General features: G+C 43.1%; 1 protein-coding gene across 1 annotated transcript; it reads left to right on the forward strand.

Annotated features, from left to right (window-relative positions):
• Window positions 1–202: 202 nt before the first annotated feature.
• Window positions 203–24,388, forward strand: LOC126996283 (SANT and BTB domain regulator of class switch recombination-like). Its single transcript, XM_050856659.1, has 15 exons — window positions 203–1,189; window positions 1,915–2,097; window positions 10,697–10,842; window positions 12,737–12,886; window positions 13,824–13,936; window positions 14,451–14,564; window positions 15,138–15,291; window positions 15,815–15,970; window positions 16,116–16,226; window positions 16,460–16,550; window positions 16,642–16,818; window positions 17,404–17,553; window positions 18,060–18,150; window positions 22,815–23,028; window positions 23,240–24,388. Exons 1-15 carry the CDS (start codon window positions 935–937, stop codon window positions 23,613–23,615), a joined length of 2,481 nt encoding a protein of 826 aa, XP_050712616.1. The 5' UTR covers window positions 203–934; the 3' UTR covers window positions 23,616–24,388.
• The last annotated feature ends 1,461 nt before the right edge of the window (window positions 24,389–25,849 follow it).

The raw sequence follows: 25,849 nt of genomic DNA on the forward strand, positions 1-25,849 counted from the left end.
GGAATTCTTCTTCCTTTTCTTATTATTATTTTCATAGTCATCACACTACACGTACTTCGAAATTGTGAAATATTCCTCTACTTTACCTGAGTCTACATTGTTAAATACTCGCCTTCTATAATTTTAAGTAGTGTTTAAGAACTTTGAGTCTTTCTAATACGAGAGAATAAACATAACGGACATTTTCTCTCAAAACACAACACAATTACTCAGAAATTTTGAGGGAATACTTTTTGCTGGAGTCTACGCTGTAAGGTCTTCGCTTTCTACGAGCCCAACCAGGTGTTGCAGGAATCAGCTCGCAGCCGCAAAATAGCTCGCTGAGAGGCTCAGAGTGCTTACTTTTCCTATATTTCACTCACCGCTATCATTTACTTGTCCTGATTCGGTTCCAATACATGGCACAAACATCAGAGCAACACCTTGAATCCAGAGAAGGCTTTAGAAGATACGAACAGGGCAAATTTTAAAGGAAGAATTACACCCACGTTGATGTTCACTCAGCTCTTGCTTGTCTGAACTGTTGGTCTGGTGTGTTGTTATCCTGACGACAATATTAACCATCACAAACAAAACCAGGCAAATGAATACGATGATCTGCTGTGTATTCCTCCAGGGCGCATGCGTAGTGGACACCAGAGCGACTTATTTCTGCGAGGAGGTATTTCTCGCATCACCGGCTACCATGGCAACGAGTGTAACTAACCTCACCATAGGGGCGGCGGCTCTGCACAAACCAGCCAACAGACCATTTTAGGGCCCCAGCCGCCGTGCTGCCCCCCATGGCCTAGTGCAGGTGGAGCCGGGTGAGGCGGGAGTCACCTGAACTAGTCACACACCGCCGCGTCTCTTCGCCCGCCCTCAGCGCCCCATGTAACTAGTCCCTTTCAGTTCCCCTTTCCAGCGTCCCTTCAGCGTCCCCTCCCACAGACTCATGCTGGAGGAGGTCCGCGGGTCGGGAGGGGCGGCGGCCACCCCCTCGTCGTCCTCCCCCGCCCACGCCCCCAGCCCGCGAGCCATCAAGAGCGGCATCAGCCAGGCGTGGGCGGCCAAAGGCAACAATGGGCGTGACACGGGCGGCGGGGTGGGCATGGGCGTGGCTCCGGGGGCGGTCAGCATGGCCCACGTCCTAGACTTCCTCCTGACGGCCGCCCAGCTGCACCGCGTCGCCGCCGCCACCACGCAGAAGGTGTGAGGACGCCCATGTACCTTTCCTTTCCCTTTTCCTCCCTTCCTTTCCCTTCCTTTCCTCTCTCTTCTCTTCCCTTCCTTTCCCTTTTCTTCCCTTCCCTTCCTTTCCTTTCTTTTTCCATTTCATCCCTTCCCTTTCCTTCCTTTCCTTTCTTCTCCCTTCCTTTCCCTTTTCTTCCCTTCCCTTCCTTAACTCTCCCTTCCCTTCCCTTCCTTTCCTCTCCCTTCCCTTCCCTTTTCTTCCCTTCCCTTCCTTTCCTTTCCTTTCCTTTCCCTTTCCATCCCTTCCCTTTCCTTCCCATCCTTTCTTTTCCCTTCCCTCCCCTTTTCTTCCCTTCTCTTCCTTTCCCTTCCTTTCCCTTACCTTACCATACCTTCCTTTCCCCCACACTTTTCCCTTTGCACACACCAACCCTTCCCTTCCATACCCTTTCCTTATTCTCCTTTCCCTTTTCTTCCCTTCCCTTCTATTCCATTCCTTACTCCTCCTTTCCCTTCCCTTTCCCTCATTTTCCTTTTCTTACCCTCCCTTCCCTTCCTATCCCTTCCCTTCCCTTTCCTTCCCTTTCCATCCATTCCATTCCATTCCCATCCCATCCCTTCCCATTTTTTACCCTTCCTTTCCATTCCCTTCCCCTCATCTTCCTTTTCTCACCTTCCCTTCCCTTCCCTTCCCTTCCTTTCCCCCACAGCTACCCCCACACACACACCTTCCGTTCACAGGTGCGCGCTGGGGGCAAGCTGATCCGGGGGTCTGGGGTGCAGGAGAGGGCAGGAACCTCCCCCACCCCCGCCTCCAGCACCGCCTCCCTGCCCCCCGCCACGCAGACCTGGGGACGACTCATCAACAACCCCGCGTCCTCCATGCAGGAACAGACGCTGGCGCTCCTGCAAGTGGCGCTGCAGGTGAGCCTTGGGTTTTACTTACTTAATACTTACTGACCTATTTACCTCCTTGATTCCTTCCTTCCTTCTTTCCTTCCTTCCTTATTTCCTTCCTTACTTATTTCCTTCCTTCCTTCCTTCCTTTCTTCCTTCCTTTCTTCCTTCCTTCCTTCCTTACTTCCTTTCTTACTTATAATCTTCCTTCCTTCTTTCCTATCCCTCCTTCCTTCCTTCCTTCCTTCCTTCCTTCCCTCCGTTCTTCCTTCCTTCCTTCCTTCCTCTCTTCCTTCCTTCCTTCCTTACTTCCTTTCTTACTTATTTTAGACCCTTCTTTTCTTGTATTAAATCAACTCTTTTATCACTCATTAATTACTCCATAAATGATCTCACCGTCTCGTATCCCTGGTAGCGTGATCCGGCTTAAGTTGTTATTGGAGACTGGTGTTCGGGGATAAACAAGGGAAAAAGATAATATACATTTATTTAAAATTAAATGAAAGTAATTGCCTTACGCAATATTCTTTGCTCAGACGATCATAACACTGGCATATTCAGCAATGGATGCAACATATGACAAACGACATGTCTTAAACATAATACTACAATATGTGCTCAGTTGTTGCCAATAATAATAACACTCGTCGTTCCACAAGCAGTGGTTTGTATCTCTCTGCTTACATCACAATCATTATGTACTCTCTTCACAAAATCCTAATAACACATTCCTGTAGTATAATCTACTACAAGTCATGGAAACACATTATTTTACCACACCCAGTGGTTTTACCTTTGCTTTACATCGCAAACAAATAATCACAATCCTGTCCCACTCACAATCCTACTTCACATCTCCTACATTATAATCTCCAGGACAATACAGTCGGTTTCCCTTAGATTCTCGAATTTCTACTCACGATTAAGATCACAACAGCCATTCTCGGCTGAGTGAGTAGCAGGTCTGCTTGAGGCGAGAACCAAGCTCGGTCTACCCATACCACTGATCTCTAGGCCACATTTTTCTTTGCTTTAGGCGGACTTACATCCTTGACACGCCCTTAATTTTCTACATAACCAATGGCCAATACTTCCTGTCACACCCATCTGCTCGCTCATTATGTTGTATTGTTTTACTTCTCCTGCTATTCGTGAGTCAGTCTTAAGACACTACCTCAGTGATATTTCTGTTAAATTATTGGCTCATAACATGTCGCCACGACTGACGTCACAGGTCAGAGTCTTTTCAATGGTTGTTCACACTTTCTGACCACGCCCACTGGGCATCTGTTTTCTGTATCTGAGTCTGGGTATCTGTTTTCCTTTACCCTCGTTGTTTCCCCTCTTTGGTACTTGAGATGCTTACACTGTTATATATGTCACTTTTTTGTTAGTGTTTGTCCTGTCAGATGTCTACACAGTTGTATACCTGCCTTTCCTCTCTGGGTATCTGTTTTCCTTTACCCTCGTTGTTTCCCCTCTTTTGTACTTGAGATGTTTACATTTATATATATGTCACCCTTTTTGTTAGTGTTTGTCCTGTCAGGTGTTTACACAGTTGTATATCCTCCTCTGTTTCCTCGTTTTCTGGGTCCTGACATTACTTCCCCTTCCGGAAGATCTCGCCCCTGAGATCTCACAGGTGTTGGTGGAGAAGATATGCCTTGCAATGTCTGCAGTTGGTTCGAGTCTGGAATTAGGCGGCGTCGTGCGTAGCGTAGGACATAGGAATACCCCACGGCAGACGTCACCAGCAGAAGAACCAGGATCACGACAATGGCGAAGACAATCCACCAATGGATTGCGGGTTGAAAGGGCTGATCCGGCTCGACCACATAATTTAGGGGCTGCAAGCCAGCTGTTAGCTCCTGTAGGGGGATGGACTCAGCACTGCGAAGAGAACCTTGCCGAAGCATCAATATCCCATTATCCGTCAGGCTGACAGTATGTCTGTTTACAGGATGGGTAGGGCATGTGAGTGTCAGAGTGATGGGGGAGGCAAGTGAACAGGTCCAGTAGCCAGGACCTTTCAAAACATAGGGGGAAATGTTTTCAAGACTATTGTGTGTCAGAGGTTGAGCACTGACTCATGTTTCAAGAAAGCAGCCGATTTACAAGAGGCTGCGTCACTAGCCTCATGGACGGGGCCTGTGGGAGGACAAACTAACATATGGTTATTCTTGTTACAGTGTTTTATACTAGAAAGCATAAAATATATTTTCCTATTCTCACTGAAGGCAATACATCTTGAATCAACACTATACATAAGAAAGTAAGTGCTATTCTGCACAGAAAATGGAAGGGAGTCGATTCGAAAGACATCAAAGGTGTCAATCGGATCTCCTCGCAAAGGTTTGGTGAAATAGAAATTACGAGAATCGTGCAAAGCCGTTGTCCTGGAGGACAGTTATTACATCCCTATATAGAGCTAAAAAATTAAGAACTGCAAGGCACAAAAGACCTGGAGGCCGAGCCTAGGCTTCCTTTAATGTACTGAACAACTGTTTGTTTCACATAATGGTTGGAGTTATGTATGTTTGCAGGGGAGCCTGCAGACTCAAATATAAATCTTGTATACCTGGTCTTATGTGTCTCAATGCTAAGTCAAAATATAACAATTCTTGTAGGAGCTTTTTTCTCTTCCTAATGCCAAAGTCTATAGAAAATTGGCGCACAACTTGGTTCAATACATCTACAGCTGAATATAGCCTGTTAAAGGCAGATTGCATGGCATGCATATTACTTAACGATGTTGAGTTTTCCATAATAAACATTTAACTATATAAAATCTTTCTCAGTTAATGACTCTAGTCCTCTATTTTTTCATGAATAGCATCAACTTGAGCCTGGGTCGCGGTACCAAATAGGTTATTAGACAAGGATCCTCAAAAAAATTATTTCCCGTTTTTTTTTTTTTTTTTCTATAATTCATAGAAGCATGCAGCTTGTTTTGAATAGTAGTCATCTCATAGCCTAAAAATTTTCTTAGATGATGCAACAATGAACTGAATTCGTTTTCAAAATTAAAGAGTGTGTATTTTTTTGCTTTTACAGCTGGATACTCAGGTGACATTTGAATAACATTTCAAGTAACGAAGCAGTTAAAATCCGTGCTTTATATAATGCAGCTAAAATATCTTCTGTGAGGCTAAACGGTACTATAGTCTCTGTCTGTGAGGACTATAATATAGATAGTATGTTGGTGTGAAACTTTGGCCAGCACGTGTTGGGGACTCCTGTTGTGTCATTGAGTCGTACACCGAAAGAGTCAAATCAATCTGTGGTTTATTTCGTCATATTTCCGCTCAATTATTGCATTTTCATCCTTATGCATTATTCCTGTTCTATATCGTATTAGTTTTGACATTATTTTAGGCAACTCTTGTACCGTCGAAAAGCGAAGGCTTTATCTATGCCGAGGTGGCTCTGAAAGTTTGGGAGTAACTTGAGAAGGTAGGGCCTGTGCATCAGCTGTTTATTGCTGTTGTAGAACGAACATTATTTAATGTGTCATGAGTAGCAGTCACCTCTCCGCTACGAGTCATTATTTTCGGTAGAAGTTTTCTCAGCGATTTCAGGGTTGAGCAATGCAAAGAATAGATCAGTGTCTGTCTCTGGATTTAAAGGGTATGCTCGCCTAATCGTTGGACATTGCTGCACATCAATGCAATCTTCATGAAGAACTTTTACTATATCTGTGGGGGCCGTTGAAACCTTACTAGTCCTGAGGTTCCTAATTTTTACCATTATATCACTGATCTTCTCTATTACCCTGTAGGGTCCATCAAAAATAGGTTGCAACTTTTTCTTTTCTTTTCTTTTTGGTGTATGTTTGAGGAACACTCTGTCGCCAACGTTGATAGTTTTGATTTTTGTAACTTGGTAATACTTTTCCATTTCTTCTCTACTTTCTTCATTGTAAACCTGGCATCTATCATAAACTTTATTTGCAATTGCAGCCATTTCCTTTTCATAGGAGTCAATATCATAAACTTTCCTAGCAATTACAGCCATTTTTTCTTTATAGGAGTAAATATCATAAACTTTCCTTGCAATTACAACCATTTCCTCTTTATAGGAATAAATATCATAAACTTTCCTTGCAATTACAACCATTTCCTCTTTATAGGAATAAATATCATAAACTTTCCTTGCAATTGCAGCCATTTCCTCTTTATAGGAATAAATATCATAAACTTTCCTTGCAATTGCAGTCATTTCCTCTTTATAGGAATAAATATCATAAACTTTCCTTGCAATTGCAGCCATTTCCTCTTTATAGGAGTCAATATCATACCAGGGCTGCTGATTTTTTTTTCTAACAGTGTAGGGTATACGAGGATCCCGTAAGTACATGAGATAAAAAGGGGACTCCTTTATGGTGCTATGATACGCAGTATTATATGCCAGGGTGGCTGCAGGTAACATTATATCCCAAATGGACACATTTCCTAGAACCATTGTCCTCAAAATGTTAACAATGGTATAATTTGCGCGCTCTACTATTCCATTTGCACTTGGATGGTAAGCCGTTATTTTCGCGTGTCGCATGAGGAGTTCAGAAGTTATCTCCTGCATCACGGAATTAACAAACTCTGAACCTTGATCTGTAACAACTGTCTGAGGAACACCGTGTACACAAACCACATTCACGTACAACGCCCTTGTGCGGGCTTCCTTACTCCGTAAGGGTACTGTAATCAAATACCTTGTAAAAACATCAATTATGGTCATTACGTATCGAAACCCATTGTCCGATACACCCATGGGACCCACAAGGTCCATGTGTATTCTCTCAAAAGGAGCGGTGACGTCCGGATAATGCCGCAAAGGAGCAGGGTGGAAGTTCCCAACTCGCTTAAAACGACTACATGTGACGCACTTCCTTACATAATTTTCTACATCCCGTTTCTTTCCAGGCCAGAAAGCATTCTACACCGAGATAACGTAACTTTGGTTCCTCCGTGCCCTGCAGTTGGCGACGAATGAGCCAGAGTTATCGCCTTGGAAATACTTGGGTGGTAGAACCACCACCTTAGTGGCTTCTCCGTACGGATTCACTATAATACGATATAACACATCGTGTTCCACCTGCAACTCTGACAGGGGCATCTTCACATTATGCCTTTTATCTCTGAGTCTCTGCTCAATCTCATTCATGGGGCACCCTTCTTTTATCATATTTTTTATCATTCTATATGCTGGCTGCTCATCTTGCAGCTCACTAATCTCCTGAATACTCCAGTCAAGTGTATGGCCGATACACTCACAATTCTGTCCATACATTTCATACATTTTGATTCCATATCATTTGGCGCCTTTTTCTTTTTCTGCACTAGTGCAATACCTTGCCCCTCATTATTCACGTGTTCCACGGTTTTTGTTGTTCCCCATCCACAAACATTATCGCGCGGATCTTCTAATTCAATCTCAGTGTCCTGTTGAGCCTTCACTCTTGATAAAAAATCTGCAACTATATTTTCCTTGCCAGGCAAATGATTGATTGTGAAATCATACTCACTCATGAGAGTCTGCCATCCAGCTATCCTGCCGTTGGGACTAGCTACTTGTAACAGCCAGAATAAGTGTCTGTGATCCGTGTGGATCTCAATAGAGTAACACAGTATTGAAGGGCGGTTTACTTGCAACCCATAAATTACAGCTAAAGCCTCTCTTTCAACTGTACTGTACCGCTGTTCTGCTGTGTTCAATTTTCTACTAAAAAAGTATATAGGTCTTAGTTTATTATCATTATACTGTTGTTGCAATACTCCACCAATACTGTAGCTGGACGCGACAGTAGAGCTGAAAAAGGTTTGTTAAGTCAGGGAATTTTAGAGTGACTGTGTCAAGCATTCTATCCTTAAGGGTTGAGAACGCAATTTTTGCTTCATCTGTCCATATGAGTGGAGTTTTATCTTTTTTCTTGAGTGTACCTTTCTTTCCCTTGTTAATCTTTAGAAGAGGAGCAATGATTTGTGAATAATTTGCAATAAATTTGCGATAATAATTAGTCAATCCAAGAAATGACTGTAAATCATGAACAGTTTGGGGGGCCGGGATGTTTTGTATGGCCTCCAGCTTGCTAGATTGAGGTCTTATTCCCTCTGAGCGGATGGCATGGCCCAGGTAATCTACTTTGTCCTTAAAAAAGTTACACTTTTCCATCTTAAGAGTCAGTTTGGCTTCCTTTAAGCGATCCAGAATTTGTTCTAAGTTATCTGCGTGATTAGAAAATATATCGCCCAGGATAATTATGTCATCAAGGTACACCTGAACCTTGTTGCTTAATAGTCCTGTAAGGACAGTGTTTATTATTTTCTTGAAGCAGGACAGGGCTGTTTTAAGGCCAAAGGAGGAAGTAAATTCCCAATGTCCTGCTGGAAAGAAAATGTCTTCTCTCTGCTGATTTCATCTTGGGGGATTTGATGGTAACCCTGTTTCAAGTCTAGGCATGAAAAAAAAACTTACTATCTCCCAATTGATTGAGTATGGTAGTTATATTAGGGAGTGGGTACCGGTCGTCCCGTAGTGTTTTATTAAGTGCCCGGAAGTCCAGACAAAGTCGTAGTACTCCATGTTTTTTTGCACTGGGATAAGTGGGGCATTATAGGGTGATCGCGAAGGGCGAATCACACCCTGTTGCTGGAGCGATATAAGTTGTTTATTTACTCTGTCATGATAACTGATATGAATGTTATATGAACGCCTGTACACTACTTCATCAGTGTTTTGCTTGATGGTGCTTAAAAAAATAGAGCGTTGCTGTTAATGGTTCTTGTTCTGTGGAAAACACTGTTATATATTTATCTATTAAGGACTTTAAAACCTAATTCTCTCTCTTCACTTGGGAATTTAGCGTCAACAATTTGATAGAGGCTTTTCTTCCTTACTTCAAGCTCTGCGGGCTTCAAGTCTGTTTTAGCTGTCAGTCAGCAGTCTGTACACTAGATACTTGTGGCAGATCAGCGTATAGCTCATGAGTGACAGGCTTCACAGATCCTAACGTTGTATTATCATCTATCTTTACACTCACTTTCAATATTCAAATACGGCACAGTGACATAAGATCTTTGATTGTCAGATGAAGGGGTTAACTTAACTATCCCTGAGCACAAGATTCTAGCCTGAGGAGTACTAACACAAGGCTCAAATAAAGCTTCACTTGCCTGTAGTTACGTCACTAGCGTTATGTAACCTGCAACAGATGCATGCAGTTGCAAAGGTTCCGCTGCTTGGCAACGTACGGCCTTATTTTCAGTGAGACTTTCTTCATTTCCATCTACATTTAGCTAAGATCCTTCACCTCTAGATATAAGACATATTTTTCCTGGCATAATTGTATGGTTTCCCCTTCTATTATCAGTTTTAAGCTTCGTTCTTTCGTTCCTCATTTAGTTGCAATGTTTTCAAAATAATCTCGTGCTACACGACAAATCAGTACTCAACATAATATGAGTCGGCAAATCTACATCGCGTGTTATCAATAAGTCTTGGAAACTACTTTTTCCTTCCATATTAACTTGTCTTTTACCGTCATTTTCAATATGGTATCTTTGCACAGAGACAATATTCACGGGTTTCGCTTCACAGTTATTTCTAATTCTTTAATAAATTCATCCGTTAAAACTCACACGCTCCTGTTTCTAGGAGTGCTGCCACTTTTGCATATGTATTATCATGAGTAGTGCGATCTGCCTAACAAAGTTACTCTTGAGTTATGTTAATTATAGCCTTCTTTTCATTATTTTTAAGGTCACTCCCTTGTTCGTTATAGCCTTCTTTTCCTTATATTCATGTGAGGCGGTTACTCCCTTGTTCGTTATAGCCTTCATCTTATTATATTAAAGGTTACTCCCTTGTTCGTTATAGCCTTCATCTTATTATATTAAAGGTTACTCCCTTGTTCGTTATAGCCTTCATCTTATTATATTAAAGGTTACTCCCTTGTTCGTTCTCCGTTCATTTTCTGTTATTTCTACCGAAAGTTGGCGTTTTTTTTTTGTTTGTAGGAGTTAGATGTCTACACAGTTGTATACCTGCCTTTCCTCTCTGGGTATCTGTTTTCCTTTACCCTCGTTGTTTCCCCTCTTTTGTACTTGAGATGTTTACATTTATATATATGTCACCCTTTTTGTTAGTGTTTGTCCTGTCAGGTGTTTACACAGTTGTATATCTCACTCCTCTGTTTCCTCGTTTTCTGGGTCCTGACACTTATATCCTTCCTTCCTTCCTTATTCCTTCCTTCCTTCTTTTCTTTCTTCCTTCCTTCCTTCCTTACTTCCTTTCTTACTTATATCCTTCCTTTCTTCTTTCCTATCCCTCCTTCCTTCCTTCCTTCCTTCCTTCCTTCCTTCCTCTCTTCCTTCCTTCCTTCTTTTCTTTCTTCCCTCCTTCCTTCAATCCTTCTTTCCTTCCTTCCTTCTTTTCTTCCTTCCTTCCCTCCTTCCTTCCTTCTCCCCTCCCTCCCTAATTATTCTTACTTACCTACCTTCCTACCTACCTACTTACTTATTTACTTATTTACTGATTTACTTAACCCTAAATACCTACCCTTACTCACCCATACTTACTCACTCACTCACCTTCACCTCCCTTACTTTCCCTTTTAATCTCCCTTCTTCAGGACGGGCTTCTGGACTCTATTCTCCCTTACATGGTATCCTCACTTAACCTCGGGAACACCACGGCCCTCACGCCCACGCCGCCCTCCGCCAAGACCGCTGGGAAGGGCAACGGCAACACCCTCACCCCTGCCTCTCCCACCACCTGGTTAGTACGTGGCGATGGGATGAGTTTGAGTGTTGAGTTTTTATTGAGGTGGAAGTTGGGTTGTTGTTGTTGGTGGTTTTGGTGGCGGTGGTGATAGTAACAGTAGTAGTAGTAGTAGTAGTAGTAGTAGTAGTAGTAGCAGCAGCAGCAGCAGTAGTAGTAGTAGTAGTAGTAGTAGTAGCAGTAGTAATGGTAGTAATTGTAATAATAAGAATAGGACAAAAAAAAGGAATGTAAACCAAAAATAAAGACAAAAAGAGCAGGAAAAAACATACATTAAAATTAAACACCATAAAAAATCTAACATACATTCCCATTTTCCTTTCCTTTTCTTCCCTTCCTTCTGCCCTTCTTTTCTTTTCCTTCCATTTTTCCTTTCTTCTTTCCTACTTTCTTTCTGTCTTTCTTTCCTTCTTTTCTTCCCCTTCCTTCTTTCCTCCCCAACGTTCTTTCCTCCCCATCCTTCTTTTCCTTCCCTTCTTCTTTCCTCCCCAACGTTCTTTCCTCCCCATCCTTCTTTTCCTTCCCTTCTTCTTTCCTCCCCAACGTTCTTTCCTCCCCATCCTTCTTTTCCTTCCCTTCTTCTTTCCTCCCCATCCTTCTTTCCTCCCCATCCTTCTTTTCCTTCCCTTCTTCTTTCCTCCCCAACGTTCTTTCCTCCCCATCCTTCTTTTCCTTCCCTTCTTCTTTCCACCCCATCCTTCTTTCCTCCCCATCCTTCTTTTCCTTCCCTTCTTCTTTCCTCCCCATCCTTCTTTCCTCCCCTTCCTTCTTTTCCTTCCCTTCTTCTTTCCTCCCCATCCTTCTTTGCCTTCCCTTCTTCTTTCCTCCCCATCCTTCTTTCCTCCCCATCCTTCTTTTCCTTCCTTCTTTCCTCCCCAACGTTCTTTCCTCCCATCCTTCTTTTCCTTCCTTCTTCTTTCCTCCCCTTCCTTCTTTTCCTTCCTTCCTTCTTTCCTCCCCATCGTTCTTTCCTCCCCAACCTTCTTTTCCTCCCCATCCTTCTTTCCTCCCCTTCCTTCTTTCCTCCCCTTCCTTCTTTTCCACCCCATCCTTCTTTCCTCCCCTTCTTTCTTTCCTCCCCATCCTTCTTTTCCTCCAAACCTTCTTTCCTCCCCATCCTTCTTTTCAGCCCCATCCGTAGTTCCTGCCCTTCCTTCTTTCCTCCCCATCCTTCTTTCCTCCCCTTCCTTCTTTCCTCCCCATCCTTCTTTTCCTCCCTCCCTTTCCTCCCCATCCTTCTTTCCTCCCCTTCCTTCTTTTCCTCCCCATCCTTCTTTTCCTCCCCTTCTTTCTTTCTTCCCCTTCCTTCTTTCCTCCCTTCCTTCTTTCCTCCCTTCCTACTTTCGTCCCCATCCTTCTTTCCTCCCCTTTCTTCTTTCTTCCACTTCCTGCTTTCCTCCCCATCCTTCTTTCCTCCCCATCCTTCTTTCCTTCCCATCCTTCTTGCCTCCCTTTCCTTCTTTACTCCCCTTCCTTCTTTCCTCCCAATCGTTCTTTCTTCCCCATCCTTCTTTCCTCCCCTTCCTTCTTTTCCACCCCATCCTTCTTTCCTCCCTTCATACTTTCCTCCCCATCCTTCTTTTCCTCCTTTCCTTCTTTCCTCCCCTTCCTTCTTTCCTCCCCTTCCTTCTTTCCTCACCATCCTTCTTTCTTCCCCATCCTTCTTTCCTCCCCTTTCTTCTTTCCTCCACTTCCTGCTTTCCTCCCCATCCTTCTTTCCTTCCCATCCTTCTTGCCTCCGTTTCCTTCTTTACTCCCTTTCCTTCTTTCCTCCCAATCGTTCTTTCTTCCCCATCCTTCTTTCCTCCCCTTCCTTCTTTCCTCCCCTTCCTTTACTTTTCCTCCCCTTCCTTTACTTTTCCTCTCCTTCCTTCTCCCCTCCGCCCCCCAGCAAGTCGCCGCGGGGGTCAGGGGAGGGGAGCAGCTCCAGGTACTCCCCTACACACTCCCCCAACACCCTCGCCGTCCCCGTGCCGAGAGAGGAGCCGCGTCCCCCACCTCCTGCGCCCCCTACGGTATACAGAACAACCCCTGACAGAAGGTAAGGGGACGTCTTTGTCTCTCTCTCTGTCTCTGTCTCTGTTTCATCCTCTGTTCCTCTCTCTACCTTTTTTTGTCTTTGTTTTCTTTTATTTTTTTCTGTTGTTTTGTCTTCTTTTTTTTTTGTCTCTTTTCTGTTTTTTGTTCCTTTCTTTGTTTCTGTCTCAATTTCTGTCTGACTTCGTCTGTCTTTTATTTTTTGTCTTTTTCGATTTGTCTGTCTTCTGTCTTATGTGTCTCTGTTTCTGTCTACCTCTTTTTCTTTATCTGTCTGTCTTTGTTTCTTCGACCTTATCCTCTGTCTGTCTTTGTCTATGTCCTTGTGTCTTTTTACTGTTCATCTTCGGTTTGTCTTCTTTTTTTGCTCTGCTCCTCTCTTCCTGTTTGCTTGTCTCTTTGTCTCTCTGTTTGCCTGACTTTCACATTTTCTGCCTCTGTCTCAATATATTTCCGCATGTTTTTATTTATGTTTATCGGTCTTTTGTCTCTCTCTCTCTCTCTCTCTCTCTCTCTCTCTCTCTCTCTCTCTCTCTCTCTCTCTCTCTCTCTCTCTCTCTCTCTCTCTCTCTCTCTCTCTCTCTCTCTCTCTCTCTCTCTCTCTCTCTCTCTCTCTCTCTCTCTCTCTCTCTCTCTCTCTCTCTCTCTCTCTCTCTCTCTCTCTCTCTCTCTCTCTCTCTCTCTCTCTCTCTCTCTCTCTCTCTCTCTCTCTCTCTCTCTCTCTCTCTCTCTCTCTCTCTCTCTCTCTCTCTCTCTCTCTCTCTCTCTCTCTCTCTCTCTCTCTCTCTCTCTCTCTCTCTCTCTCTCTCTCTCTCTCTCTCTCTCTCTCTCTCTCTCTCTGAGTCTGTTTTCCTTCATCATTCTTCTTTACTCCATTTTCGCCCCTACGTTAACTTCCTTCATTCCCTTTCCATCTCCACCTTCCCTCCCTCCTTCCCCAGCCCCGCCATCGTCATCCACGTGTGTGACGAGGCGCGTGGATTGCGTCAGGACTTCACCTGCCCACGTGACCTCCTCATCCACCACATCGGCTACTTCGCGGACGTCACAGCAGGTAAGAAGCATTCACCTGTACAGCTTGTCTCCTATTCGTTCCCCTTCTCGTCCTCCTCCTCGTTGTTTTTTTTCCTTTGGTTCTTCATGCATTTCTTTTTCTTCCTACTCCTGCTACTTCTCTTTCACTATTCCCCTTTCTACCTCTTCGTCCTCTTTCCCTCCTCCTCTTCCTTGTTCTGTATTTATGTCAGTTTCAATTTTGACAAGTTTTCTCTTTTCTTTTTCCTCTTTTGTAACATGTTATGATTTTTCTGTTCTTATTAGTGTAGTCCTCTTTTCCAATTCCTTCCCTACGTATTGTTTCTATGTTTGTTTCCATTTTGCTATGTATATATTCTCTGCCTTCTATTTTGGTTACGAATAATGTTCCTACTCCTCAGTCTCGTCCTCTTTTTCCTCCTTTTCTTTGCTCTGTATTCATGTATGTTCTTTTATTGCGCTTGTGATGTCGGCAAAGAGTAGGATGAAATTTTTCCTTTAGCGTTTTCTCTCCTCTTCCTGGCGGTGGTCAGGTCAGCGGCTGGAGGACGTGGACATCTCGGTGCACTGCGACGTGACCATCTTCGAGTGGCTCCTGCGCTGGGTGAAGCAGGGACAGACCGAGGACCACGTCTCCCCCGTCCTTGGTGAGGAATCTAAGTCTTCTTCATACCCATTCCAAAACTATCTCGATCTAAGTAACCTGTTTTCCTCTCCAATGCATTTTTGTCGTTTTTTTATGGATTTTACATTTCAATCCTTTCTTAATTTTTCTACTCTCCTTTTCATCTTTTTTTAAAGTTATTCCTCTTTTTAATTTTTCTAATGTTGTCTGCCTCTATTTTCTTTCTCCTCTCGAAGCATTTTTTTTTTTGTCTTGCTTGTGGATTCGCCAATTATTTGATTTTTACGGAAAAGAAGAGGTTTCAAAAATAGAGTTTAGTTTCCTTCATCTCCATCTATCTCTTCCTCTCCTTGTGCAGAACCTCCTGTGACCCCCCTCATCTCCTTTCTCTTCTCCTCATCTCCCTTCCTCATGCAAAACCTTATGTGATACCTCATCATCCCCTTCTATCCTCTTCCTGTGATCTTCTTTCGTCTCCTTCCATCCCTTCTCATCCTCTTCATCCCCTTCCTTCTGCAAGACCTCTTGTGATCTCCCTTAGTCTCCTTCTGTCCTTCCCTTTTTCATTCTCCTCCTCATTCTCCTCCTCACGCAGAGCCCAAGACCGCCGTGTCCATCCTAATCTCGGCGGAGTTCCTTAAGATGACGCCCTTGGTGGAGGAGGTCCTTCAGTACGTCCACGACAACGTCAACCTCATCCTCGAGGCTCAGGTCAACCTCACCTGCCTCTCCGACGCCATACTCTCCAGGTGAGTTTGCATCACCTGTTCATTAGAAATTTCATTCTGGTTATTCGGTTCAATCACTTTTTTTTTTTTTTGTATCAGGGAATTTAACTTCATTTGTCTCGTCCTCTTTCTCCTTTTCTTTCCTGTTTTCCTCTTCTTCCCCCTCCAACATCTCAATCTTGCTCTTCTCCTCTCTTCTCTTTCTTCTCTCCCTCTCCCTCACATACCACACTTTTATTCATTTTGTCTTTCCCTTTCTTTCTCTTTCTCTAACTCTCCTCATTTACTTATCTGATTGTTCCTTTCTTTCCAACACCCTAATTTTACTTTTCTCCTCTTCCTTTCCCTTCGCGTTCTCCTCTCCTATATATGCACCACACATAAACTACTCTCCATTTCCTCTATGTTTCTCTTTTTCCTCTTATTCCTACACACTAAATTTACTTTTTTCTCCTCTTCGTTTCCCTTCCTACTCTCCTATTTTATGCACCTCACATCACCTGCTCTCCATCTCATCTTTCGTCCTCTTCTTCTCTTCCTCTAGGCTGGCGCGTCTCTTCACACACTGGGAGCTGGAGGGCGTAAGGGACAGAAGAGACAGGATCCTCAACAAGCTCTACGCACGCTTCCTCCAGGCCCTGTGTGAGGTGAATCCGGTGCCATCACGGGGAATATTCAAGACAGCCGGGACGCTCTACAGGTGAGGGGAAGGAGGGGAAAGGTGAGGGGAAGGGAGGGGAAGATGAGGGGAATGAGACTATTATTTACCTATTTATCTATCTCTCGGTCTGCCTGTCTGTCTATCTGTGTCTGTCTGTCTGTCTATCTATATGTGTGTGCCGCAGGTGTTGTGACTGTGGGCAGCTGGTGACGCGGGCAGTGGAGCGCCTCGTCACCTGTGTCGCCGCCAACACCACCGTCACCACCACTGGCCAGGTGTACTACTCTCACACCAGGTAAGCCCTCCGTTTTCCTCTTCGCTGTATTGTTTTCCTTTTTCATTATGCTTGTTTTTATTTCTCTTATGTTTATTTTAAGATTATTGCTACAAAAACTATACTGGTAAAGCGAATCCCAATTATCATAAAGGTAAAGAAGATGATTAATGGGGTTGTGATTATGCATACAGCTTACCTGTTATATGATTACAGGTACATTATATATATAAACCATATAATATAAACCACAGGGACGGGAACTGGAGTCTGACTGATCACGTGAAACAGCTGAAGGGCGACATAAAGACCTGGAGGCTGGTGTATTGGAGACTATGGGGACAGGTGCGTATGTGTGTGAGGGTGCGGGCGGATGGAGGGCCGGGGGTGGAGGGGGGTGTAAAGTGAGAGGTGGTCTTTAATGATCCTCTCCCAGGTCCACTTTCTGCCGTGCTCCACCTGCGGCGCCGTGTTCCCGGGCTGCGAGATGCGGATGTGTCGCACGCACCCCCTCGACGCCTCTGCCTGCGACCTCGACCAGCTCCTGCCCAGCGACACACACCCCTGCTGCGGCGCCCGGGCCCTTCGCTTCTCCCCTCTCCCCGTCAGGAATGTGAGTGCGTGTATATGTTGGGGGAGGTAGGGGGGAAGGGGGGGATTTTAAGTGCGTGTGTGTGTTTGTGTGTGTGAATTGGGTGGAGTTTGTGCATGTGTGAGTGTGAGGAGACGTGTGTGTGTGTGTGTGTGTGTGTGTGTGTGTGTGTTAAGGGTTGTGAGTCTTCAAATATTTATTACCGTTTTTTTTCTTTATATTCTTCCTATGCTAATCTAATATATATCTTCTTTTCTTTTCTTCCTTATTCCTTCTCCGTTTCTTAAATTTTTCGTGCTTTCTCCCTTTCTTCCCACCCTTCTTCTTTGCATACATTCCCTCTTGCTTTCTCTCCTCATTTATATATGTTTTTTGTATCTTCCTCATTCCCTTTACCCTTTCTTTCTTCCTTCCTCCATCTTCATTCTCTCTACTCTTTCCTTCCTCCTTCCATTCTCCATCTCTTTACCTTATCCTTCCTTCATCATCCTCATTATATCTCCCATTCTTCTCTATCACTCTCTTCCTCACACTTTCCTTTGCTACCTATTCCATTTCTTCCTTCCATCTCTTCCCACTCTCCCATACCTCTTCCTCCTCACCCAGGGCTGCCAGCTTACCGAGCACACCGTTCAGTTGAGTCACAGCGGGGATGAGGAGGTCTGGGGGCCTATTCCTCACATCTACGACGACCTCCTTACCTTCCAGCTCCTCATCTGCCTCGAGCCTCCCCAGCAGCTTGCCCGCGAGAACGAGGTAAGGATAATACACTCCTCGTTTTCTTTTGTTTTGAGGGGAAAGAGAGAGAGCGAGGGTGAAATTAAATGGTTAAGTGGGCCCTCAATATGTAGCTTAAGTGGAGGAGGAGGAGGAGGAGGAGGAGGAGGAGGAGGAGGAGAACGCAGACATAGAAGAAGAAGAAGAAGATTAGAAAGAAGAGGAAGAACAAGAATAAGAACAAGAAGAGCAAGAACAATAACGAAAACAACAAGAGAAAGAACAAGAACAAGAATATGAACAAGAATATGAACAAGAAGAAGAAGAGAAAACTGATGATATGAAGCAAAAAAATATTGTGTATTTGACTTATTTTTGTTTTCGTGTAAATTATTTTGTTTGTTTTTAATGCGTGTGCTGGACTTGTTTTGATTTATAATGTTTGAACGTCTATGATTTATAATGTTTGAATAATGTTTGAAGTGCTTTTATCTTTACTGTTCGTGTGTACTTTGTTTATTTTTTTTTTTTCCCCTTTCTTCCAGGACGTGTTGTGGGCCGGGGTTCCTTTAGTTCCGTTCAACAGGGCGGAGCGCAGCCTCCTGGACCGCTCCTGGCTGTCTCATTACCTGCACGGTGAGTCTCGTGGCCGCCTCGTTAGGTTTATCTTTGCCTGTAGTACGATGTAAGATCATGCTTTTGTTTGTTGTAGTTTTGTGATGTCTCTGTGCTGTAAATCTGCTCTACAAACTTTTACTATGTCACTTAAAGGTCTTAATCATCTCCTCTCTCTTATAATAGTTTCCAAGTTCTACTATCACATCTACACCTTTTCACCCTCAAATTAAAAAAAGCTGAATTTCAAATTAAAAAAAGTTGAAATTCAAATTAAAAAAGTTGAATTTCAAATTAAAAAAGTTGAATTTCAAATTTAAAAAGTTGAATTTCATATTAAAAAGTTGAAGTTCATATTAAGAGAGTTGAATTTCAAATTTAAAAAGTTGAATTTCAAATTAAAAAAGTTGAATTTCAAATTAAAAAAGTTGAAATTCAAATTTAAAAAGTTGAATTTCAAATTAAAAATGTTGAAATTCAAATTAAGTAAGTTGAATTTCAAATTAAAAAAGTTGAATTTCAAATTAAAAAGTTGAATATCAAATTTAAAAAGTTGAATTTCAAATTAAAAAAGTTGAAGTTATAAATAATGAAACATAGAATACCTTCACATACATAGATATATATATATATATATATATATATATATATATATATATATATATATATATATATATATATATATATATATATATATATATATATATATATATATATATATATATATATATATATATAAAATTGCTACGTATAGCGTAATAGTGCGCCTCTCTCCCACTGAGCTCTAATACACATGGAGGGGTTATCTCCCCCGTCAGCGTTCGGCCGCCGGCCGCTATATTGAATGACCCGCACTCGGCGCCTCCACCATAGTAATTGAATGGGAACTGTAGTTATTTTGTTTTCTTTGTCTCACTCATTCCACATTCGCTCATTCCAAGGACTCATTCCAGATCCCCTCACTCCACACGCATTCATTCCACTAACACTCATTCCACAAACACTCATTCCACACACACTCATTCCACACGCACTCATTCCACAAACCCTCATTCCACAAACACTCATTCCACACACACTCATTCTACATGCACTCATTCCACAAGCACTCATTCCTCAAGGACTCACTCCACACGCACTCATTCCACAAATATTCACTCCACACGCACTCATTCGACAAGGACTCATTCCACACTCACTTATACCACAAACACTCATTCCACAAGCACTCATTCCTTAAAAACTCATTCGACAAATATTCACTCCACACACGCTCATTCCACAAACCTTCATTCCACAAATACTTATTCCACACGCACTCCTTCCACAAGCACTCATTCCACAAATACTTATTCTACATGCACTCCTTCCACAAGCACTCATTCCAAAAATACTTATTCCACACGCACTCACTCCACAAACCCTCATTCCACAAATACTTATTCCACACGCACTCATTTCACAAGCACTCATTCCACAAATACTTATTCCACAAGCACTCATACCACACATCCCCTCCACACACATAAATACATACATACATACATACATGCCGTACACACACACACACACACACACACTACCCGATGGCTCAGTGGTAGAGCTTAGGGTTTCCACCTTAGTGGACGCGAGTTCGATCCACGCCGCTCACGCAATTTTTCATATATATATATATATATATAAATATAAATATATATATATAAATATATATATATATATATATATATATATATATATAAATATTAATATATATATATATATATATATATATATATATTGAGGGTATATATGGGCAGGAGATTTTCTCTTAAACATGTCTGGTTAAACGTGATAGTCAGTTCAATGTTAACTATTTTCTTTAGAAAATTCTCTTTCTCTCGGATAATAGTCCTATTCTCTTTTGTCAATTTGGTGATGACTTCACCGTAAGTGGTCATCTTTGTATCCAGATCGCGATTTCGGGTTTCTTAACCCTTCTTCAGTGGCTTGAAGTGTTCGGTGGAGGAGGAGTTTTCTGCTCGCTGGTGGAGAGAGAATGGCTGGTGCACGCCGGGCAGTGTTCCCAGTGGAAAAAACTAAAGCGTACCATACAAAATGATCAAGATGTAAAAATGTACCATATGGCTGAAAAAAAGTATCAAAAAAAGTATCAACCGGTAATTTTAGGTAATTTATATTTTATAGTGAGGAAATTACTTAAATATTATTTTTTTAACTCTTACGTCTGGCAGTGATGTAGGGTGTACACAGTCTGCAGTGACTATTGCAGCATGATGACTTGTATGGTAACAGAGAGAGAGAGAGAGAGAGAGAGATTAAAACTTATAATTAAGATAACACAGACAATGTAGAATTCTAATCTATAAGTGGAAAAACAATACATTTGGTATAGATATACAATTTATTACATATCTTACAAAATAATATCTATGCCTTTGATAAATTAACGATCTTATGGCATTCTATGTATAATTTAATGTATAGTGAATGTTGTCCATCATGATGACAATGATATATGAAAGTGCCCCAATATTATCTACCATTTCACAATGCTATCCATGCTCAGCGTCACCGAGGCAACGCCGTATACCCTGCCCCATCAGCTGTATACTCAGATACATGATTTTAACGGGTCACAAAAACACAGAAACACTGATTTGCGGTAGAATATATACGTAAATACAAATTTATACCGGGACTTATACTTTTTTTCACATTTCCCTGGATGCATCGGTGAGACGAAAATGTATCATTTTTCTTACTAAATTGGTAAAAAAGTATCAAATTTTTCCTTAATGATAATTTCGTACCACTTTAGCTCAATGTCGTAAAAATGTACCGCTACCGACAAAAAGTATCAAAATGGTACATTTGTACCGTCACTGGGAACCCTGACGCCGGGTGCCCGGTATTTAATAAGGCGTGTCGTCTCCCTCCCCGTGTTGCGCACCGGCTGCTGATTGGTTAGGCTGGTGCGCAGCACTCCTGCGCATACTCGGGAGAGCCTGTAGATCTAGGGCCTGCTTGTTTAAGTTGGGCTCCATTTCTTTTATGTTGAGGGCTTCTAGAATCGGGAGGCGTCGTTCGTCGGGGCATCTTGCGATTATGTCTGTGTTTTCTTCTAAAATTTTCCTTGTTAGCACTGTATTGTGCTTCTGTAGTAGGTGTTGGCGCGGGGCTCCGGATGTCAGGTGGTAGCTCATTCGCCTGCTCAGCTTCATCGTTGTCATGCCGATGTAGGTTGAGGGGAGGGCTTCGCAGATCCCTCGTTTACAAATAAACCTATAAACGACATGCGACTCCTGTGTAGGCGTCTTTTCTTCTTGGGGGCTGTTTCTCATAATTAGGTGGCTTGTTTTCTTGCTCTTGTAGTATATGACGATGTTCAGTTTCTTCTCGGGATCTGTTGGTGTGACGTTTCTTCTTATGATTTGTTTCATTATTCTTTCATCTTCTTTATACGCAGTAGAGAAGTGTGATTTGTAATAAATATTGATGTTATTTTTCTCCTCGGTTGTGTTGCTGGTTGCAGCGTGCCATTGATCCATTATTTTCCTGGTTTGCCTGTAGATGTCTGCTTTGTCAAAACCGTTGTTGAGTAGTACCTGGGTAGACCGATCTATTTCATGGTGGACTTGCTGCCAGTTACTACAGTGGGTGAGTGCTCTCCGGATGTAGGCCCCTATGGTGGAGTCTTTGTAGCGTTTGGGGCACTCGCTCCTTCCATTGAGACAGTGACCTGGGTTAGTAGCCTTCACGTAGACAGCAGTGTTGAAGGCGTCTTGATCTTGCTTGACGAGGATATCCAGGAAAGGCATGGATCCGTTGGTGCTATGCTCGATGGTGAAGTTTAATCCGGATAATTTTTGAAGGAGTCTTCTGAGATGTTCGGCGTCCTCGGTGCTTGTGGTTTTGATGAAAATGTCGTCGATGTAGCGGCAAAAAAAAGAGAATAGGACTATTATTCGAGAGAAAGAGAATTTTCTAAAGAAAATAGTTAACATTGAACTGACTATCACGTTTAACCATATATATATATATATATATATATATATATATATATATATATATATATATATATATATATATATATATATATATATATATCTATATATATATAAGTTTGTGGATATATGCATTTATGTATGTAGGCATGCACATATATCTTTCTATGACTTGCACTTCATCTATTAATTGAACCTCGCCTTTTTTAATTTGAATTTCAACTTTTAAAATTTGAAATTCAACTTTTTTAATTTGAATTTCAACTTTTTAGATTTGAAATTCAACTTTTTAAATTTGAAATTCAACTTTTTTAATTTCAACTTTTTTAATTTGAAATTCAACTTTTTAAAATTTTAATTTCAACTTTTTAGATTTGAAATTCAACTTCTTTAATTTTAAATTCAACTTTTTTAATTTGAAATTCAACTTTTTTAATTTGAATTTCAACATTTTTAATTTGAAATTCAACTTTTTTGATTTGAGGGTGAAAAGGTGTAGAGAAAGTTCGAGATTATTTTAATACCTTCCACATTAAGTTCTTGTTCCCTACGTCTGAACCTTAACATGCTCTGTGCTCTTAATCTCAGCCATAATACATTTAAATCTGTTCTTTTACTACAGAAGGTTTTAGTCGGTGTTTGTTTGCTAGTGTTTGGGAGTAATATTTTCTTCTATCTCAGCCGGTGAACGCGAGGGGCAGCCCAGCGGGAAAGCGCCGGCCGGGGAGAGCGCCGCCGTGGCCCCGAGCCAGGGGGTGGTGGTGAACAGCGTGGGCGTGAGCAGCGAGAGTTCGTCGGACGAGGAGGAGGGCGGCGGCCGGGCACGCATCAGCTCGAGGCTCAAGGCCAACCTCATCCGGAGGGCCAACCGCGCCCGACGCACCATCGCCTGCGAGTGAGTACAGGAACTGTTTGTTTGTTTACGTGGCTGTTTGTGGCTTGAAGCCTCCTAGGAGGGTGTGGGACTGTGGAGTGTTTGAAAGGCTGTTTGTATTAGTCAGGGTTTTGTGCGAGTGTGAAAGCATGTATCACCCCCGTCTCGGGCAAGTTTACATGTGTGCTCCCTCATGGAGTCTGGCACTTAGGGTCACGATGGCGTATTGCAGGGTGATGGTGGAGCAGAGTCTGCGCTGGGACGCCGGCAGGTCAACGCGGCACAACCAGGACGCGCAGAGGGAGCGGGAGAGTCGCGTGCTGCGGGATCTGACGGCGTGGCTGACGCTCGCCGCCCCCAACACCCAGGACGCGGCCCACGGCAATCAGCGGGGCCACCGCGGCCGCCCGGACCGCCGCAAGGAGTGCACCAGCGGCCCCGACCCCGGCATCTACTACAGGCTGGAGGCAGAGTTCCGGGAGCGGCACGGCGGGCACTCCCACGGGCACGGCGGGGGCGGCGGCGGCACCTTCAGGGCCAAGGTGCAGGCCATCTCCAGGATCAAGCTGCGGCTGAGGCACCGCGCCGCCTTCTCGGCCTCCCGCTAGCACGGCTGCCACAGCCCGCACCTCGACGGGCTGTGGCGGGGAACCTCTCAATACGAAGCTTATCCTCGCAGCCTCAGCTCCTCGCGACAGACTTGTTTTCCGCTGACCTCGTGTCTCTTGCTTGGGTGGCGCGCCAGGCCCCGCCCCTGCCCCTCGCTCCTCCCTCCCCTGCCACTTCCGCCACGCAGTGAGGCTGCTAAGAGTTCGAGTTCCTGGATATGGGCCGCTAAGGGCAGGCAGGATGGGTCCCACATGTAGGGGGCGGCGGATTACGTGGATGCAGGGGACTGTGCCGCCGGAAGGGGGAGAAGAGTGGCGTCGGGGGGATGGGGGAGGGTAGCTGGTCCTGTACTCTCGTCACCTTCCCTGCACACTGGCCGGGCGCCCTTCTCACGATCTTTGGCCCCCGGGACGCTTAGGGTCTTGTTGTGAATATTTATAAATGCTCAGTGCTCAAATTTCTGAAAAGGATATATCGATTTATAAAGAAGACAACTAATTTTCCATACAAAATCACTCAGGAAGCTACAATTTTGGCGCCACGCATCACACGGCATTCTGTTCAGCATGGCAACGCACGGGCACACGGATGCAGTCATTATTATCATGTGAATAACAGTTTTATAAATACTTTTACCTTAACTTTTATAAGTGTTCATAGACCAAGCAAGAGTCCAATCAGTACTGCTCAAGATCCATGTTGAAGCTAATCTCAGGTAGAATTAGGTAATGATATGTTAGGTAATGAATGTACTATATAGATTTAGGTAAACGGGTGAAAATACATATATAGAAAGAATATTAGTTTAGGTACTCGTAAATAATGTATTCCAATTCTTAAAAAGAACCACTTTCATATCAATGTAGTAAATAAAGAATGAGAAATATGATCATTATTTCCTTCCACCTCTGAATAAAATTAAACTAACTTGAGATGGTCTTGAATCTCTCTATGGCATTCATTTAACTCTAGACTCCTTGGCGACCTCCATCCTAGACAAAGGAAGGGCTACGTAAGAGATTTTAATGGCCGGGGGGTTTCGGAGAGTGCCCGCTTAGTGGCAGCACCCGTGTGGCACTTTTTTTTTTTTACATCATAGGATGCGGCTCAAGGACAACAAAAAGAGTGAAAAAAAAAGCCAGCTACTCGCCGCTCCCACAAAAGTAAAAAGTAAAGAGTAGCCAAAAGAGAGGTCAATTCGGGTGGAGAGGTGTCCTGATACACTCTTCTTGAAAGAGGTCAAGTCATAGGCAGGAGGAAATACAGACGGAGGAAGGCTGTTCAAGAGTTTACCAGTGAAGATGATGAAAGAATGGAGATGCTGGTTAACTCTTGCATAAGGGGTTTGGACAGTATAGGGATGAGCATGAGTAGAAAGCGGGGCCGCAGGAGGCATGCAGTTAGCAAGTTCAGAAGACCAGTCAGCATGAAAATATCGATAGAAGATAGAAAGAGAAGCAACATGGCGGCGGAATGTAAGAGGTAGAAGGCTGTCAGTAAGAGGAGGAGAGCTGATGAGACGAAGAGCCTTAGACTCCACTCTGTTCAGAAGAGCTGTGTGAGTGGAGCCCCCCCACACATGAGATGCATACTCTATAAGAGGGAGGACAAGGCTCCTGTATATGGAAAGCAACTGTTCTCAAATGCGCGACAGTTATCTCAAAATACGATTATCAGACGACTGCTTTTTTTAAGAACGTCATTTTATCTTTTCCACTCGCAATAAAACATTAGTAATTAAAAACATAAGAACATAAGAACGTAAGGAGTCTGCAAGGGGCCAGTTGGCCTATACAAGGCAGCTCCTGTAATCCTAACCCCATCTTACCTCGCTATCTATGAATTTATCCAATCTCTTCTTGAATGCATCTATGGTATTGGACTCCACAACATAACTGCCAAGTCTATTCCACATCCACCACTCTTGGTAAACCAATTCTTGCCTATGTCTTTGTTGAATCTGAATTTATCTACCTTAAATCCATTGCTATACGTGTCCTACCTGGTTCTTTAACAACCAAAACCCTATTGACATCCCCTTTATTAAAGCCCTTTATCCATTTATAAACTTCGATCAGGTTTCCACGCAACCTTCCCCTTTCTAGAGAGTGTAGCTTTAAATGCTTCAGTCTGTCCTCATAAGGCAAGTTTCTCACCCTTTGAAACATTTTTGTCATCCTTCTCTGTACAGATTCTAACATCTTGATATCCATTCTATAGTATAGGGTGACCA

The sequence above is a fragment of the Eriocheir sinensis genome, chromosome 9 (assembly GCF_024679095.1).
Source record: "Eriocheir sinensis breed Jianghai 21 chromosome 9, ASM2467909v1, whole genome shotgun sequence".
Classification (NCBI taxonomy): Eukaryota; Metazoa; Arthropoda; class Malacostraca; order Decapoda; family Varunidae; genus Eriocheir; species Eriocheir sinensis.

Coding starts and splice junctions, on each gene's coding strand:
- LOC126996283 (XM_050856659.1), top strand. CDS start 935: ATGCTGGAGGAGGTCCGCGGGTCGGGAGGGGCGGCGGCCACCCCCTCG. Junction 16,551..16,641: donor ATTGGAGACTATGGGGACAG/GTGCGTATGTGT, acceptor ATCCTCTCCCAG/GTCCACTTTCTGCCGTGCTC. Junction 17,554..18,059: donor AGCTTGCCCGCGAGAACGAG/GTAAGGATAATA, acceptor CCTTTCTTCCAG/GACGTGTTGTGGGCCGGGGT.